Source organism: Salvelinus namaycush, chromosome 2 (genome assembly GCF_016432855.1).
Source record: "Salvelinus namaycush isolate Seneca chromosome 2, SaNama_1.0, whole genome shotgun sequence".
Lineage (NCBI taxonomy): Eukaryota > Metazoa > Chordata > Actinopteri > Salmoniformes > Salmonidae > Salvelinus > Salvelinus namaycush.
This window is the reverse complement of record NC_052308.1, coordinates 18,170,905-18,189,483: the sequence shown is the minus strand read 5'-3', so window position 1 is coordinate 18,189,483 and position 18,579 is coordinate 18,170,905. Positions and strand designations below refer to the sequence as shown.

General features: G+C 42.1%; 1 protein-coding gene, 2 non-coding genes and 1 pseudogene across 3 annotated transcripts; 1 reads left to right on the top strand and 3 right to left on the bottom strand.

The window, feature by feature from the left end:
* Nucleotides 1–348: 348 nt before the first annotated feature.
* Nucleotides 349–1,814, top strand: LOC120020603 (annotated as a pseudogene).
* A 2,592-nt stretch (nt 1,815–4,406) lies between these two features.
* Nucleotides 4,407–10,278, bottom strand: LOC120059726 (guanine nucleotide-binding protein-like 3). The gene is made up of 15 exons (XM_039008784.1): nt 10,186–10,278; nt 9,927–9,985; nt 9,460–9,600; nt 9,249–9,365; nt 9,074–9,166; nt 8,772–8,907; nt 8,557–8,660; nt 8,225–8,375; nt 7,743–7,830; nt 7,315–7,492; nt 7,068–7,210; nt 6,723–6,859; nt 5,682–5,836; nt 5,344–5,413; nt 4,407–5,067 (listed from the first exon to the last, which is right to left on the bottom strand). Exons 1-15 carry the CDS (start codon nt 10,196–10,198, stop codon nt 4,967–4,969), a joined length of 1,686 nt encoding a protein of 561 aa, XP_038864712.1. The 5' UTR covers nt 10,199–10,278; the 3' UTR covers nt 4,407–4,966.
* Nucleotides 5,203–5,278, bottom strand: LOC120028511. Its single transcript, XR_005473460.1, has one exon. It is a non-coding gene; the product is annotated as a small nucleolar RNA SNORD19 (small nucleolar RNA).
* LOC120028519 lies at nt 7,603–7,678 on the bottom strand. The gene has a single exon (XR_005473461.1). It is a non-coding gene; the product is annotated as a small nucleolar RNA SNORD69 (small nucleolar RNA).
* Nucleotides 10,279–18,579: the final 8,301 nt, after the last annotated feature.

The following is an 18,579-nucleotide window of genomic DNA, read 5'->3' as shown; positions in this document are numbered from 1 at the left end:
ATTTGTGTCCACGATCCTGTGAGAGAGCCTCTGCTTGATAGCCCATCCCCCAGGACTCTCTCACCATAGCAGACAAAAATCCGGTCTGTTGTTCTCACTGACCGTGTCCACTCCAAATAGGTGGCCAGTGCCCTCACAGGACACAGCATGTCGGAGGGAGGCCCAGACTCCCCTGCCACTGCCGGGGGGTCGTAAGCAGACAGGATAAAAGGGATGTTCACATGCCTGTCTGACAAAACCTTCGGGAGGAATGAAGGGTTGGGGCGGAGCGATATACTCCTCCCACCGGGGTCCATCCGGTAGCACTCAGAACTTACCGATAAAGCATGGAGCTCACCCACCCTCTTCATGGAAGTAATCGCTACTAAGAAAACCACCTTCATAGAGAGGTGTTTCGGGGAGGCAGACTCCCAACGGTTCGAATCCCAGCTCGCCATTGAGCGGGTCCTAGCTGGACGCAGGCGACAAACCCCCTTCATAAACCTGGCGACACACAGTGGGGGCCATCCCTTGGTCTCCAGGTATTTCTATTATATTTGAGTGACATTCTACTGCACTGTTGGTGCTAGTAACATAAGCATTTCTCTGCACCTGAAAATCTGTGTATGCAACCAATAAACTTTTGATTCGAATGAATACTAGACATATGAATATGATATATTTGCAGGGGACATCCAAGAGCTTTTTGACACAAGCCTAAAGTCGGCATGCAGCTGCGTTGTCAGATGACAGTGATTCTGCATCCACAAAGGACATCGTTCGAGGAGCTGGGAACCAAGTACACAACACAAGCTGTGGACTCTACAATGACACACAAAGGAAATAAAACCTCAATATAATAAATGAATGAACAGAAGGGGTCTTATTTTACATAATGGTATGAAAGCATTTTCCCCCCTTCATATTTGTACTTGATACCATATCAAATAATGTCAACGTTTTAATTATCTTAAGTATGTATTCCTTTAGAACAACTATATTGGCTTTTAAAAAGAAGGCCATCGAGAAGCTGGGCATGAGTGCCAACACGTGTTCCTTTAATCCTGGGGTGATCGTGGCCAACCTGACGGAGTCGAAGCATCACAACATCACCAGCCAACTGGTACACTGGATGGAGCTCAATGCACAGTAAGTCACCAGCAGAGCCAGACAGCCTCAGGGGCATAATTCCCTCAGCACTCCAGAGATTATTTTGAAATAAAATATCTACACTGTATATCAATTAAATCAATCCAAATAGACATTCACTGTAGACAATTGAAAAGCATTCCCTTTGAGTTTTCATTTGCTTTAATTGTATAAAAAAAATTGTCAGGGAAGACTTGTACAGTAAGACTGGCAGAGTATCACCACACCTCCCCTGCTAATTGTCTTCTAGAAACACCACTCTAGCATCGACCCCATGTGGCACATCAGGTAAGAACTGTACTACTATGGTCTGTCCATGTTTCCCTAACGATGAGCTGCAGACAGCCCTGGCACACTTAGTGGTGTAATGTTGTATGGAAAAGTACAAATAAAGGTTATAGTTAGAGTATCATCATTGCCCTGTACAGTTTATTCTCCTCTAAACTAGCAAGCTGTTGGTCTTTGTTTGCATAGAAATATTCAGTATTCCTCTATTTTCTGGGGCTACTGGTGCTGGAAACCGCTACTCTCCCCAGTTTGTGAAAGCTGCCAAACTCCTCCATTGGAACGAACATTACAAACAATGGTTCAGGACCTCTTCATTCACAGAAGTCTGGGACAAGTGGTATATTCAACATCCCACGGGTAAATTCCACCCAGTTCAAAAACATACAGGGGACAAGTAGACTAAAGCAGGGATGTGACCAGACAACAGCTCATCTGCCCGTCCTCCAGTGACTTCTCAGGAACCCTAACATACACCTAACGTGATACCACGATGGTGTTGTTTATCTCAGGCAGAGACAGGGCATGTTCCATATGGTGTAAGAGGATGTTGCAGAGAGAAATGAATGTCATACATAACATACATTTAAATTACCCCATTCATAAACGCTAGCTACCTTCGCACCTATTGCCGATAGTATGTTCTGACCAGGGGTTTTTCTCAAAAGTCCCAACGCTCGGTCAGAACTTGAACACGCATCGCTTGTGGTACGGTTTTGGAAACATAAGGAACGTATCTTTCATATCAGCAAGAAATCATTTTCAGAAAACAAAGGTTAAATTACTACACACCTTTATAGGGTTAGCGTTCCCACACGGCCATATCCATGTTACAGCGCTTGTTTACGGAAAACAGACTGAAGACAGATTCGACTACCTACCTGTGCTAATTAGCTATCTGCGTCTCCGAACACCTGTGTGTAAACGGATGCCACAAAGGTGTTAACACTGTCACAGAAAGATACTGTAGCCAGCAACTGTGTTAAAACCAGTTAAAGAGTGTGTATATTCTGCATTTATGAAATTAGTTTGATGTGATCTGAAAGTAGAGGGCATAATTTTTCTAGAACTGTACCGCAATATATAATCTATTTACGTTTAGATTGAGTATTTGAATGTTTTGGCTGCCAAGCCAATCTGCTCTCTAAACAAAACATGTAAGGTCCTTGGACTATAAGGATTGCTAGGCTCCTTTAGTCCATTGGGCTACATCTCAATAGTCTAGTAACCTTCCTTCTGTCTTATATTTTCACATCAATGCAGATGCAGCTACTTAAGACTGTTGAGATGCACCCATGGTTCTGTGCTTAGCTTCACATGAGACAAGATAATGTATATCTATAACATGAAGTAGTGTTCAGGAACTGTCCCCTGCGACAATTTGCCAAGATCACCATTTCCTTAGACATTCACTTTGATGCTGTTAGAACAAGGATCAATGTTTTGTTACTGCCGGTTGTCTTGCACTTTAACTCCTTATCCTTTAAAATGCTGTCTCTATGGGGGTGCCACAGGGTTCAATTCTCGGGCCGACTATCTTCTCTGTATACATCAATGTCGCTCTTGCGGCTGGTGATTCTCTGATCCACCTCTATCCAGACGACACCATTCTGTATACTTCTGGCCCTTCTTTGGACACTGTGTAAACTAACCTCCAGACGAACTTCAATGCCATTCAACTCTCCTTCCGTGGCATCCAACTGCTCTTAAATGCAAGTAAAACTAAATGCATGCTCTTCAACCAATCACTGCCCGCCCAGCATCACTACTCTGGACGGTTCTGACTTAGAATATGTGGACAAATACCTAGGTGTCTGGTTAGACTGTAAACTCTCCTTCCAGACTCATATTAAGCATCTCCAATCCAAAATGAAATCTAGAATCGGCTTCCTATTTCGCAACAAAGCATCCTTCACTCATGCTGCCAAACATATCCTCGTAAAACTGACTATTCTACCGATCCTTGAATGTGGCAATGTCATTTACAAAACACTCTACTCAGCAAATTGGATGCAGTCTATCACAGTGCCATCTGTTTCGTCACCAAAGCCCCATATACTACCCACCACTGCGACCTGTATGCTCTCGTTGGCTGGCCCTCGCTTCATATTCGTCACCAAACCCACTGGCCCCAGGTCATCTATAAGTCTTTGCTAGGTAAAGCCCCGCCTTATCTCAGCTCACTGGTCACCATAGCAGCACCCACCCGTAACACGCGCTCCAGCAGGTATATTCCACTGGTCACCCCGAAAGCCAATTCCTCCTTTCCTTCCAGTTCTCTGCTGCCAATGACTGGAACGAATTGCAAAAATCACTGAAGCTGGAGACTCATATCTCCCTCACTAACTTTAAGCATCAGCAATCAGAGCAGTTTACAGATCATTGCACCTGTACATAGCCCATCCAACTACCTCATCCCCATATTAATTTGATATATATATCCCTTCGCACCCCAGTATCTCTACTTGCACATTCATCTTCTACACAGCGTGTTTATTTGCTAAACTGTAATGATTTCGCCACTACGGCCTATTTGTTGCCTTACCTCGATAATCTTACTTCATTTGCACACACTGTATATACTTTTCTATTGTGTTATTGACTGCACGTTTGCTTATTCCACGTGTAACTGTGTTTGTCACACTGCTATGCTTTATCTTGGCCAGGTCGCAGTTGTAAATGAGAACTTGTTCTCAACTAGCCTACCTGGTTAAATAAAAATAAGCAATTTGTATATCAGGATCACTACCACAACTTTACACAAGCCTACTATCCTTTATCTTGATTGCATTTAGCAGTGTCATGCCTTTTGTGCTAAGGATGGATGTCATACACACAAACCACTAGTGTGAATACATGTGCAACAGCTGAAATGGCTATGAATTCGATAATTGTCAAGTAGCTTATTTACACAATCCACAAAAAGTATTAAACATTGTGTTAAGTTACACCATTTCTTTACTTTGTACAAAAGGATTAATCTAACCAATGTACATTTTCAAATGGTCATCCTTTTGTTTTATTAAGCTGCTTTTACAGTCAACCACATTGAGTCTTGGTCCTGATAAGGCAACCTAACACCATGGCAAACTAAAATTGAACATCCTATGTGGGGTTGAGCTGTTGTGCTTTCTCATTCCAGTTAAAATGGTGATGAACACAACTTGAGCCAAAATATGGATCAATTTATTTGTGTTCAGGCTATATACAATAATTCACAATGAACATGGACAGATCTTAAACAATTTACCGCTGGACCTTTACGCAAAAGGCAAAACATTGTTACAGGTTACATCCACACACACACAGGCCTTCAAACAGTAACTTCAGATGGTGCCAGTACAGCTAGTAAGGTTAAGATATGAGAGAGTTGAAAAACAAAGGCTGCGTTTACACAGGCAGCCCAACTCTAATATTCTTTCCACCAATTGTTATTTTGACTGATCACATCAAATTTTTCTCAGAGCTGATCTGATTGGTTTAAAGACCAATTAGTGAAAAAACTAACCAGAATTGGGCTGCCTGTCAAACGCAGCCAGAAGGTCATAGATGTTCATTTAAAATCTGTGTTGAAGTCATAGGCATCATCTGTCTGGACTGAGGAGAGAATGTTGACTGGGACAGGAACCTGGAACCTCACTTTGGCTGGTTCTTCTGCAAAAAGGAGAAATCATTAGTTAAGTGATGTTGACAGACTTGTTTGGGAATGTAACAGGAAATAAGCTATTCCCGAGGGAAAAAATTAAATACATCCATTTAATTCTAGATTCCAAGCAAGGTTCTCAGTCTGGCTCAGCAGTGGGATCAGAGTTGGATTAGAAGTCTTCACTTAAAGTCAGACTTGCTTTAGTGTCCTCATTTCCACACAGACCGATCCTATATTAATAAGGAACATAACAGGAATGAAGCTGGTCTCTAATATTGATTTACTTGTGACTGGTGTCTTTATCTGTGGTTCATCCGTTTCATCTGCATCAGACACCTCTTCAACCCCATCATCCTGAAATTAAAAGATATTCCATTACAAAGGCCTTTATTTCTCTGCAGTAATAGCTTAGATCTTCCCTGAAAAGAATAGTTTAGACATTTTATACATTGATTGTAAATTCCAGACAAGGCAATCGGCTCAGTAGTGGGATCAGAGTTGGATTAGATGTCTTCATTAACTCAGACTTGCGTTATTTGTCTTAATTTCCATGCTAGAACAGACTGATCCTACTTTAATCTGATTTATCAGGTGAGAAATAAGTGTAAAGATTTTCAGCTACCTCTTGGTTCGCACAGCTACCCTCCATCTCCTCCTCTTCCTCAGTGGGCCCTTGAGCAGGTTTGTCCTCAACCACGTCACTGTCACTCAGCACTCCGGCAGTGGGGCCTTTAGAAAGGAGGACGATGCTGCTGGCCTGGTTTGGGAACTTTACACCTAGGAGGAGAGTAGGTCAGTCATCACATACACTTACTGCACAAAACATTAGGAACACCTTCCTAATATTGAGTTGCACCCATTTCCACTCAGAACAGTGGAATTTGTCAGGGCATGGACTCTACAAGTTGTTGAAAGCAGTCCACAGGGATGCTAGCCCATGTTGACTGCCAATGCTTCCCACCACTGTGTCAAGTTGGCTGGTGGACCATTCTTGATACACACAGGAAACTTGAGCGTGACAAACCCAGCAGCTTTGCAGTTGACACTCAAACCAGGGCACTTGGCACCTATCATACCCCGCTCAAAAGCATTTAAATCTTGTCTTGCCCATTCACCCTCAATGGCAAACCATGTCTCAATTGTCTCAAGGTGTAAACATCATTATTTAACTTGTCGCCTTCCCTTCATCTACACCAATTGAAGTGGATTTAACAAGTGACATAAATAATGGATCATATCTTTCACCTGGTCAGTCTGTCATAGAAAGAGCAGGTGTTTGTAATGTTTTGTAACCTCAGTGTACATCAGAGTTTTCCAACTCTGGTCCTCCAGTACACCCACCAGTACATATTTTTGTTGTGGCCCTGGACAAGCCCACTTGATTCTACATGTCAACTAATCATCAAGCCCTTGACAAATAGAATGAGGTGTTTTTGTCCGGGGCTACAACAAAAAGGTATGCTGGTTGGGGTACTCGAGGATCGGAGTTGGGAAACACTGGTGTATATCAACAAACTCATTCATTACTGGGCGGAAGGTAACCTGGCAGTTGAGTGTTGGGCCACTAACCGAAAGGACGCTGGTTCAAATCCCCGAGCCGACTAGATGAAGAGCGTCTGCTAAATGACTGAAATGTAAAACGAGAAATACTAAATTAACACACTTCTTAGAGTCTCCTCGTTGCTCTTCCTCAGCTTGTCCAAGTCCCAGCCCTTCTGCATCTCTGTTACAATGTCTTCTGAGAGGTATGGGGGAAGGTTTGGCTTCTCAGGGGCTTTGCAGTGATAACTCAGCTTTGCCCTGAAAAGATAAACATTTTAACTATTTACAAAAAACACCTTTCATTCTAGTTTCCAGGCGAAGTGCTCAGTCTGGCTCAGCAGAGGGATCAGAGTTGGATTAGAAGTCTTCACTTGAACTCAAGAATTGCGTTAATTATCCTCATTTCCACGCTAGCCTCAACTTACTTTAAATTTGATTGGTGACAAATCACGACGATGACACTCACCCTGTCCAATCACTGAGGAAGGTAGAGGCAGCCAGCTCTGTGTTAGGGACTCCACCCTTCTGCAGAAATCCACGTTTCTTGGCAAAAAAGGATAAAAACTCCAACGAGTTTCTGAAGTCTGGAACATTGTACTGAAGCATTACCTGAAACAAAGTCCAGGATTAACTATTAGTAGGCTCAGCAGACCTAGGGCTTGATCTCAAACTTGGCAGTAAACATTTCCTCACACCAGTGATCTCAGTTTCACCTGTTGCTTGTTGCACTGTTTGAGGAGGGTCCTGACGGCCTCTAGAACAGTCTCCTGCTTGTCCTCCACCTGAAGACTCCTCAGCGCCATGGCAGCTTTTGGGTTAGACTGGGCCGCCACTACCCCTGGGCTGTCAATCATCTTCACATTTTTAGAGATGTGGACATCTTGGAAGCACCTGCAAGAGTCAGATGGTAAGCTACAAGTGGCATTTGTGCATTTTCAGGTGAACAGACATGACCAAGGGTTTTGGACTGTTCTGCCCTAATTGGTAAGACCTCGATGAGGTGTATGAAGCTCAGTGTTGGATTGAATATAGACTCCATTGTTTTGTCAGATCTTCAACTTCATCATGCTTCATACAATTCCTCACCATCTGCGAATAGAATGGACTCCATCACTATCATGAATGGTTCAGCTTCACTCACCTGGTGATCCCTCTCTGGACTCCTGCATTACAGGCCCTCATCCCCTTCAGGCTGTTGATCAGACTGCTCTTCCCCACGTTGGGGAACCCTGAGAGGACAGCGGAGGGCATAAGTGGTTCAAGTAAAAGACAACGTGCATTTATACTGTTCAGGATAAACCCGTAAAGATTAATAATCTTGTTGTCATATAACAGATAAGACAGGCTAATGTGTGCATACAGTACGATAATATAATTGGATAAAATAAACTGAACGACCACAAGACAGACCAGACGAAATATGACATAGGGTACACAACAGGACACTGCGATCGCTATGGATGAGATCAGCGTTGTAGTAGTCGTCACAGACATCAGTAGTTCACACAAATCATCATAATTTCGTAAGCACAACACTTTAATACCACCACTTGAGAGCCATACTAATTACGAGAGGAGATGCAGTTTATGTCTAAATAATGGTGAGGGGAGTAGCTTCCTTACCGACTAAGCCCACTTTTACTGAGCCCTCTCTCCCTGTCCCATTTGCAAAGTCTCCCAGGAGCTGGAGAAGACAGCCGCTGCCATAACAGGCCACTCCTTTGGTCTGGTCTACTACTCCATTAAGAGTTGCAAACCTAGCCTTCTTCTCTTGCTGTTTAACAAAAAAACATGTATAAGCATTTATGATCCATATTCAAATATTCTACACAGTAATGACCAATTTTCTACATTCTGCACGTGTGACCGAACCCGGTAATCAATATGGATTCCCCAAGTAGTCAGTGAAATTAATTCCATTAAAAACTTAGGCACTGCATGTACATAGTCCATACCACTGTTTTATCCTGTAGTTGTGTAGACGCCTTGAACGCCACAGCTGGGAACTCAAGCTGAAGACACTGCAGCCACTTCTCCACATTCTCTTTAGGGACAAGATCTACAGGATTTGGAAAAATAATTTTATGGTTAAGTTGAATTACCTTTTGAATAAAGATAACACTACATCTACATATAATTGACATTAAAGACTTATCCCTAAGATAATTACCTATTTTGTTCAACAGGAATAGTAGCTTCTTGTTTCCACTCCTCTTCAGTACAGCTTCCTCTAGCTGTGGACACCTGCAGCCAAGGGGATCTCTTGCGTCTAGGACTTCAATTATAACGTCAGAGGCATCGATCACCTGGAGAAAATATAGACTGAATATTAATCCATGGGGACACTCAGGTAGGGCATGTCTTTATTAAAGCTTCTGTCTTGCACAGCAACTCTGCCAGACAAGGGCTATACATTCCTTGCCTGGTCACCTAATACCAATTGAGACATGTAGATTTAATAATCTTAGCTACCTTGTTTAATTCTGAACAAAAGTGCTTCTTTGAATTCCTTGGGTCACTTTGTTGCACCATCTGTTTGACAAGGTCCTCCTGTGACGGTAACTCCTATGGAGTTAAAATGTGGAGTTAAAATACTGTCAAGCTACATGAGTGCATGATTTTTGATGCCCTTCACATTTTCCTATACCTTTCTGGCTTTCTTCACTTTGGTGTCTCCATCACTACTGGGAGCGTTTTCTTTCTTCCTCTTCTGAGCCCGTTGTTGTTGCTTGGCAAGCTTTTTTTCCTCTTTTTCTTCTTCAAGCTGGGTTGGAAAGAGATGAGTACACATTCATCTAGGCCTAATTATTTGCCACCTAAAATATGAGAGAGGACCACAAAACAGTTCATGGACTCACCTTTAACCTCCTCTGTTCTGCTTCCCTCAGAATATCCTCTTTGAAGGGTGCTTTGTTGGGAACTCCAATATCCCTTTTCACTTTTTTGCCTACTCCTTTCTTCTTTGCATCTTTTTTTAGTTTTCTGTTGTGTTCCCGGACCTAAAATCAAATGACATAAATCATGACAAGACTTCAATTGCGCATATAGTATATTCATAATTAACAGTACATAGCTTATTAGAACAATATACTGAGCTAGCCAGCATACCTGATTCAACTATTCATCATGCCCCTGAATAAGTGAATTAGGTGAGCTAGTTCAGGGCTACAACACAATTGTGAAACGTATGGAGGTCCCCGCAGGAGAGGTTTTAAACCCACCGAGCTAGCTAACTTAGTTAGCTACTTAATGACAGCAACTGCTACCGTTAGGAGTAGCCTAAATATAATTAAGTATTGACAGTAAATAATACAATTCACAATACCTTTTTCTGTATTTTGTAACGTTTGGAGCAAGACACACGTTTACTTGCTTTCTTTAACCCTGGAAAAACATGAAACACGCATGAAAGTCTCGGGCTAGCTTGCTAGCAAGCTAATGCTAGCCAGCATGGGTCATTAGTTAAGTGTTAGCAGTCTAACTGGCAATGTACACATATATATTCAACTGGAGACAATATTATTTGTGATTAATAAAGAAAAACGACTATACAAGCCAAATGTAAAGACTTCAGCTACACATACCTGGGCGCTTCATTGCAGGACTCTGGTTCTGGCACTGTGACTAAAATTCTGCTGCACGTGGAACCACCAGCTAGCCTTTACGTTTCCGCTTCCGGTTTGGTCATCTTTGCTCATCTGCAGCTGTGCCCAGCAGATGGCGCCAAAGCAGTATTTGACTCACTTTGACTTCATTCAGGTGGGTGCCACTACCACATCTATTTCATAGGATTTAAGTTCCATCAGTGCAGTACAATTAATAACCATTGCAATAAACGCAAGAAGTCATACTTTACTAAAACGCGATCTCTCTCTTCAGGCCTACTCACTTGTGAGCACTTGTGGGCACTTCAGATCCCCAGCTGCATGGGTGGCCCCAGAGTTGACACACTGTGCTTTCTCTACCCTAACTTCACACTCCCTGTGACTATACCCTCCTGCACACTTCTCTCGCATCTTGGGATCTCTCTCCTACACACTGCTGCAACATGTCTGAATCCTTCGCAACTAAAGCACCGCAACAGGTTCGGAACAAAGGCCTTCACAGAATAGCTGATGTAACCCAACCTGAAACTGTATCAAAGTTCAACAATACAGACAGGGTACACTATTTCCACCGTGTCTACGTCTCACCAAACGGCGGGCGTCACAAACACCAGAAATATTATTTCTCATCTGATCCACCTCTACACTCAACGTCACCCCATTTATTACTCCAGAGACTGTCCGTAAAGTAAAGAATCCCACAAAAGCTTTGGGACCTTTAGTCTTCCGAAATAGAGGTCCAGAAAAGTCGGATCCGCAGCCACTCCATATTGAAATTTCATGCAGTCTGACTGTGCTGTAAAATGGCTATACAAATCCGATTGGTCAGATTTTTGCAACTCATTTACCAATTACATCATGCTTTGTGTTATATTAGCATTGTGATTGGTTCCAAACCCATAGGAGGCCATTTTTAAATTAGTTTCTCTTTCTGTAAATCCCCCAGGGCCGAAGTAGTCTGGTTTTCAACCAAGAAGCATTTTTATCAAGTTCCACTCTCCCCCGATAGTTTCTGAAATTCCTTTTCACTTTAGTCCACAGATCTTGGCCTATCGGTGCTGGTGAGCAATCTGTATTATGTAGCCTATATTTTATGAAATTATGTAGAATTGGCATGCAGTATTCCCCGAAAATTATCAATTATTTTCTTGTATCAAGGAAGCAAAAGTCGTGGCCAAAAGTTTTGAGAATGACACAAATATTAATTTTCACAGTCTGCTGGCTCAGTTTGTATGATGGCAATATGCATATACTCCAGAATGTTATGAAGAGTGATCAGATGAATTGAAATTAATTGCAAAGTCCCTCTTTGCCATGCAAATGAACTGAATCCCCCAAAAACATTTCCACTGCATTTTAGCCCTGCCACAAAGGACCAGCTGACATCATGTCAGTGATTCTCTTGTTAACACAGATGTGAGTGTTGACGAGGACAAGGCTGGAGATCCTTCTGTCATTCTGATTGAGTTCGAATAACAGACTGGAAGCTTCAAAAGGAGGGTGGTGCTTGGAATCATTGTTCTTCCTCTGTCAATCATGGTTAACTGCAAGAAAACACGTGCCGTCATCATTGCTTTGCACAAAAAGGGCTTCACAGGCAAGGATATTGCTGCCAGTAAGATTGCACCTAAATCAACCATTTATCGGATCATCAAGAACTTCAAGGAGAGCGGTTCAATTGTTGTGAAGAAGGCTTCAGGGCGCCCAAGAAAGTCCAGCAAGCGCCAGGACCGTCTCCTAAAGTTGATTCAGCTCCGAGATCGGGGCACCACCAGTACAGAGCTTGCTCAGGTATGGCAGCAGGCAGGTGTGAGTCCATCTGCACGCACAGTGAGGCGAAGACATTTGGAGGATGGCCTGGTGTCAAGAAGGGCAGCAAAGAAGCCACTTCTCTCCAGGAAAAACATCAGGGACAGACTGATATTCTGCAAAAGGTACAGGGATTGGACTGCTGAGGACTGGGGTAAAGTAATTTTCTCTGATGAATCCACTTTACGATTGTTTGGGGCATCCGGAAAAAAGCTTGTCCGGAGAAGACGAGGTGAGCGTTACCATCAGTCCTGTGTCATGCCAACAGTAAAGCATCCTGAGACCATTCATGTGTGGGGTTGCTTCTCAGCCAAGGGAGTGGGCTCACTCACAATTTTGCCTAAGAACACAGCCATGAATAAAGAATGGTACCAACACATCCTCCGAGAGCAACTTCTCCCAACCATCCAGGAACAGTTTGGTGACGAACAATGCCTTTTCCAGCATGATGGAGCACCTTGCCATAAGGCAAAAGTGATAACTAAGTGGCTTGGGGAACAAAACATCGATATTTTGGGTCCATGGCCAGGAAACTCGCCAGACCTTAATCCCATTGAGAACTTGTGATCAATCCTCAAGAGGCGGGTGGACAAACAGAAACCCACAAATTCTGACAAACTCCAAGCATTGATTATGCAAGAATGGGCTGCCATCAGTCAGGATGTGGCCCAAAAGTTAATTGACAGCATGCCAGGGCGGATTGCAGAGGTCTTGAAAAAAAAGGATCAACACTGCAAATATTGACTCTTTGCATCAACTTCATGTAATTGTCAATAAAAGCCTTTGACACTTATGAAATCCTTGTAATTATACTTCAGTATTCCATAGTAACATCTGACAAAAATATCTAAAGATACTGAAGCAGCAAACTTTGTGAAAATTAATATTTGTGTCATTCTCAAAACTTTTGGCCACGACTGTACTGTACATAGAACAGCAGCAGTTTTTCTTTAAGTATTACTCATGGTGGGACGTCCTTGACTGTCAATCTAATGGACACAGGGACCCATTAAGGACCCATGATGCATTCTTTTCATAATGTCATAGGGATTGGAACATCACTGCACTGAAATGGACATCATTTTAATTAACATTTACATATGTCGAGCATGTGCTGTTTGTTGTCTGTGTGTCATCTGGAATCTAATGGGTTCTTTATGATTATTCAATTGTGCCATGAAGTGGAGCACTGCCCGAAGGGGATGAAGTGGAGTGGGGAAGAATGTTTGTGACTGAAGCTCTATGGGCTGGTTTCCCAGACACAAATAGATTAAGCCTAGAACTGGACTAAAAAGTGATTTCAATGGAGAATTTCCTTTTTAATTCAGGACTAGGCCTAATCTTGGTCTGGGAAACTGGGAAACTGGTCCTAAAAGATAGGGGCCCAACCATAAGTCTATGGGCCCAACAGTATGACAGAGTTGCCCTTGATGTACAAAGGTATCAAAGCTGAACACAAAGAAAGGACTTCTTAAAATCAAAAAGGATTGCAAGTGCAATTGAAAATGACTACTGAAGAATACCAGGACTCAAAAAGACACTGAAATCTTTTAATATCTTCCAATTGTTCATGGCTATTATGAATCCAGATATGGATTATAGTGAGAAAGCACAGCCATCCCTTGATGTTGCTATTACTATCCGTTAGTTCACACTCTCCTCTTCGATATTCCTGTCATGCCATTGGACACATTTCTATGCAGAATATTAAAGCTCAGAACATGCAGGGGAAGCACTCTGTTAGATATCCTCTCCAGACTCAGACCCGTATCCCCCTCTTCTCTTCAGGTCATGAACAAAAAGGGTGTGAATGAGAAAGAATGAAGACTCTGGATCACTGCTTATACAAGAAGACTAATGACTTCAGGTTAGTGAATGACTCCTCCCACCCAGCTTTGCCCACTAATGTTGACACGGTGTTAGTCAAGTCCCCCCTGTGTCTGTGATGCATCTTCTCCCTCCAATATGTAGTCGATACCTTCCTCACAGTTTTACACTCGGTCTGAATCAAATTGACCATTACCATTATATACATGTACATACTACCTCAATCAGCCTGACTAACCGGTGTCTGTACGTAGCCTCGCTACTTTTATAGCCTCGCTACTGTTATTTTTCACTGTATTTTTTCTGTTGTTTTTATTTCTTTACTCTACCTGTTGTTCACCTAATACCTTTTTTGCACTATTGGTTTGAGCCTGTAAGTAAGCATTTCACTGTAAGGTCTACCTACACCTGTTGTATTCGGTGCCCGTGACAAATAAACTTTGATTTGAGTCGATTTCACCAAGAAGGCTGGCATGTTATAGAGACTGAGAGTGTTCTAGGGACTTCATTCATGCAGGAGGTAGTCAGAGGGAATGATTGATAATAGTATTGATTATGGGGAGAAGAGGGAGTGAGCTGTCTACCAGTGCCAGGCATGGGTGGCCAAAGCCTTGGTAGAGTTACCCTCCAACCCCCCCCCCCCCCCCCCCCCCCCCCACAACCCTCTCCCTGCCTCTCTCCCTCCTTCTCAAGCCCTCCCTCAACATCCCTGCTGCTAGCAACAGTACTCTGTAATTTAATCCATTTAGGCATGGCTCGGGATCAATATCCTATATTTCCTGGGCCTTGGGGATGGCCTCTTGATTTGCCGTTCTCTCACGGTGGCAGGATTAGCAGCCAATGAGCTGGCGGCATCTGTCTTCTCTGAGCCAGCAGGGCTACACAGATGTTGCATACCAGAGCATGAGAGGAGAACACAGAGCTTACATCAGACGCTCATGCACTCTGTGTTGTGTGACCTCTCATGTGTGTTACTGGATTAAACAAACATGGGCGTGCCGTGAAGTAGTCTGGAGTTGGTTTAAAATGGGTTTATAATCACATGTTTGAATGCCACATACTAGCACCCTCATTCCTTCAGAATCAGAATGCTTAAACAGTGTCTGATCACCAAATGGGAAACGATCAATGGCACCCAATTAAGTTTTTTTTTCTCGTAAACTTTTATTTCAAAAGCCCATTGAGACATATAGTCTATTTTGCAAGGGAAACCTGCCCAAGAACGCAACAGCAATCAATATAACATTAGGAATGTGAAACCATACAATCAGCAAAACAACATGATCCGACCTACAGGAAACATTTACATTCCTCTTGAACAGTGTTTTGCACCAGAGTGGCCAGTGCAACGTTATAAGGGACAGTGATTCTCCTACACCTGCTCCTCTGCCTTGTGCATCTCCATGTATTATAGATGTGTGCTCATTAAACATTCTGAGTCAACATTTGCATGAAAAGTATTTTCTACTTCACAGCTCTGTGACAAGTCAAAGGGACAGATAAACAGTTTACAGTATTTAACTACTGTATCTCTCCAAAGAGGTAGGTATAAGTGGGTTGTGCCTGATAGGTCAGCTTTAAGATTATCTAACCATTGTTGTGGTTGGTGTGGATGTGGAGGGGATTTTTTTGCCGATATATTATGTTGGTATAAACACAGTAAAAAATAATTTGTTGTTATGATGATGATTTATGCTTTGGAGTTTTTGCATTGAATCTGTAATCCTTAACAGTATAGTGTGTGAGGATTTTTGATCGCTATAAACAGCCAATGGGCATCTGAAAGGAAAACGTATTGTAGAGTAATTGACTTCTCATACAAGTGTAAGTGCTTTGTAAGTGTTTTGCTGTCCCCAATTCAAAATTGTCAGTGTAATTTTGGAACAATGTAACTGAATTATATTTTCATATAAACTCATGTCATATGGAGGGACCTGAATTTTTTTATAAACGTCCTTTCACATTGTGCGATATGTTTTTAGTACTCTCTGTATACAAGTGGCTATGACAAGTTCCATCCTGTAAGTGAATCCCTGCCTTGCAAATTGTCCAGCCTGTGCCATCACGCAGATACTTCCTTTTCACTCATCAAATTCCTACCAGCAAATCCAATTTAGGAAATGGCAGTTTTCAAGTTCTCACCCCTGTCCCTTCCTCTCCCGTGTTCTCTATCCCATCTATTTGAACCATTCTTTCTTTTTGAACTTGGCCTGTATTTAAAAACTTTTTATGACTTCACATTTGGGTTTTCCTCAGTGGAAATGCATTGAAATGGCCACAACGACAAGCACACAATCTAATTGACGTACACACATGCACCGTTATATAGCCTAGCCCACAGTTCCTGGGACTGGGGGGTGGCAGGTAGCCTAGTGGTTAGAATGTTGCACTAGCAACCAGAAGGTTGCAAGATCAAATCCCTGAGCTGAAAAGGTAAAAATCTGTCGTTCTGCCCCTGAACAAGGCAGTTAACCCACTGTTCCTAGGCCATCATTGAAAAGAAGAATTTGTTCTTAACTGGTTAAAAAAATAAGTGTGGGATTTGGGCCTTTTCCCTCTGACCCTGTTCACATGCTCTCCCTGTCTCCTAGCTTCTCTCTTCAGAAACAGTAGAAGATCTGGTTAGCCAGAGGTACCTTCACATCATCTCTTTTTTTATTACTTTTTAAAATTGTATTTTACCCCCTTTTTCTCCCCAACTTTCGATCTTGTCTCATCGCTGCAACTCCCCAAAGGGCTCGGGAGAGGCGAAGGTGGAGTCATGTGTCCTCCGAAACATGACCTGCCTAACCGCTCTCCTTAACACCCGCCAGCTTAACCCGGAAGCCAGCCACACCAATGTGTAGGAGGAAACACCGTTCATCTGGCGACCGGGGTCAGCCCGCAGGCACCCGGCCCACCACAAGGAGCCGCTAGAGCGCGATTAGCCAAGTAAAGCTCTACCGGCCAAACCCTCCCCTAACCTGGACGACGCTTGGCCAATTGTGCGCCGTCCTATGGGACTCCCAGCCACAGCTGGTTGTGGCACAGCCTGGAAACGAACCCGGGTCTGTAGTAACGCCTCTAGCACTGCAATGCAGTGCCTTAAACCGCTGCCCCACTCAGGAGGACTTCACATCATCTCTTGATGGTACAGTTTTCATTATGATGGTTGTCAGTGGTTAAGAAATTACAACCCTCTGTCATATTACCATTGACCAGATCAAAAGAAAAGAAAAACACACTATTGTTGACACAATTATTGCCTGAGTTTCCCTGTCCATTAGATGACTGATTCTTATTCTAAGTCAAGCGACATTTATCATCTGTTCTCTTCTATCAATCAATACCCATCTGGAGGGAAATTGAAAACTCATCATCTGTAACTATCTCCCTCTGAACATAGGAATAATGGTGTTTAATACCAGCGATTTGCTCATCGAAATGTGTGAAACTACTTTTATAGAGCTCTGCAAGAGAGAGGATGTCACACCAATGTCTGTATCATTTCATTGATTTCCTTCCTTCCTTTTGACAGAAGCTTTGAGACAGATATTGATGAGGAGCCTTGGACAGACAGGTCCTTTATGAATGAGCACTCCTGCCCAAACCTTGAACTTTTCTAAATTGTTCAGTAATAGTTTTTATAAAAGAGCTATCTAATCAATGATGATTATGGATTATAATATATAATTGATACATAAATGCCTGGACTATTTTCATTTTGGTGAATGTCTTATACAATGGTTTGAAGTTATGTATAGAAACCCCATATGTAAAATAGTAAATAATCTACTTATCAGAAAGTATTGAACTGTCAAGAGGAGTTAAACAAGGTTCTCCACTGTCTCCATATATATATTTGTTATGGCCATCGAAAAATAGCTATTCAAATCTGATCTAACAATAATATCAAGGGGTTAGAAATCCAGTGCTTAAAAACAAAAGTGTCAATGTATGCCAATGATTCTAGTTCTCTCTTAAATCCACAATCTGGACCCCTGAACAATCTCATTGAAGATCTAGATCACCTCTAGGCTCTCTGGACTATGATAAGTGTATTCTATTACATATTGGATCGTTAAAATACACACCATTTACATTACCCTGTAGTTTACCAATAAAATGATCTGATGATGAAGTATGCATACCTGGTATTCATATCCCTACAACAAATTTGAATACAAAGTTAGCAAAAATAGACAAGATCTTGCAACCATGGAGAGGTACAAACCTGTCTATTTATGATAAAATTACACTGATTAATTATTTCGTCATATCACCGTTTACATATTTCCTTAAGTTGCTACCTACTTCAGAAAACGTGTTTTTATAATTATATGAGCAAAATTTTTTTCACTTTATTTGGAACGATAAGCCAGACAAAATTAAACTTGCTAATTTATATAATTAATACAAGTTTGAGGAGCAAAAGCATAAAATCTCTCACTAAAAGCTTCAGTCATACAAAAGTTGAACTTAAACCCAAACTGATTCTTCAGTGGATTAGTAAGAATTGCTCACCCTCTGAAGCTTTTAGTGAGAGGTTTAATGCTTTTGCCCCTCAAACTTTTCCTTTATCAAGATTACAACCTCTCATTTTTGTTAATTGAAAATGAAACCTTGTTCAAAGTATTGCCTTTTCTAAAACAAGCAATGCAAAGCTGGTTAGAATTTAATTTTCATCCTCCTGAAAAACCAGATCAAATATTACAACAAATACAGTGCATTCGGAAAGTATTCAGACCCCTTGACTTT

What these genes read in the sequence shown, in the direction of transcription:
- LOC120059726 (XM_039008784.1), bottom strand. An exon ending in TTTGTTCAGAATTAAACAAG is followed by an intron (nt 8,908 to 9,073) that starts GTAGCTAAGATT and finishes TATTTTCTCCAG; the next exon opens with GTGATCGATGCCTCTGACGT. An exon ending in AACTACAGGATAAAACAGTG is followed by an intron (nt 8,376 to 8,556) that starts GTATGGACTATG and finishes TTTGTTAAACAG; the next exon opens with CAAGAGAAGAAGGCTAGGTT.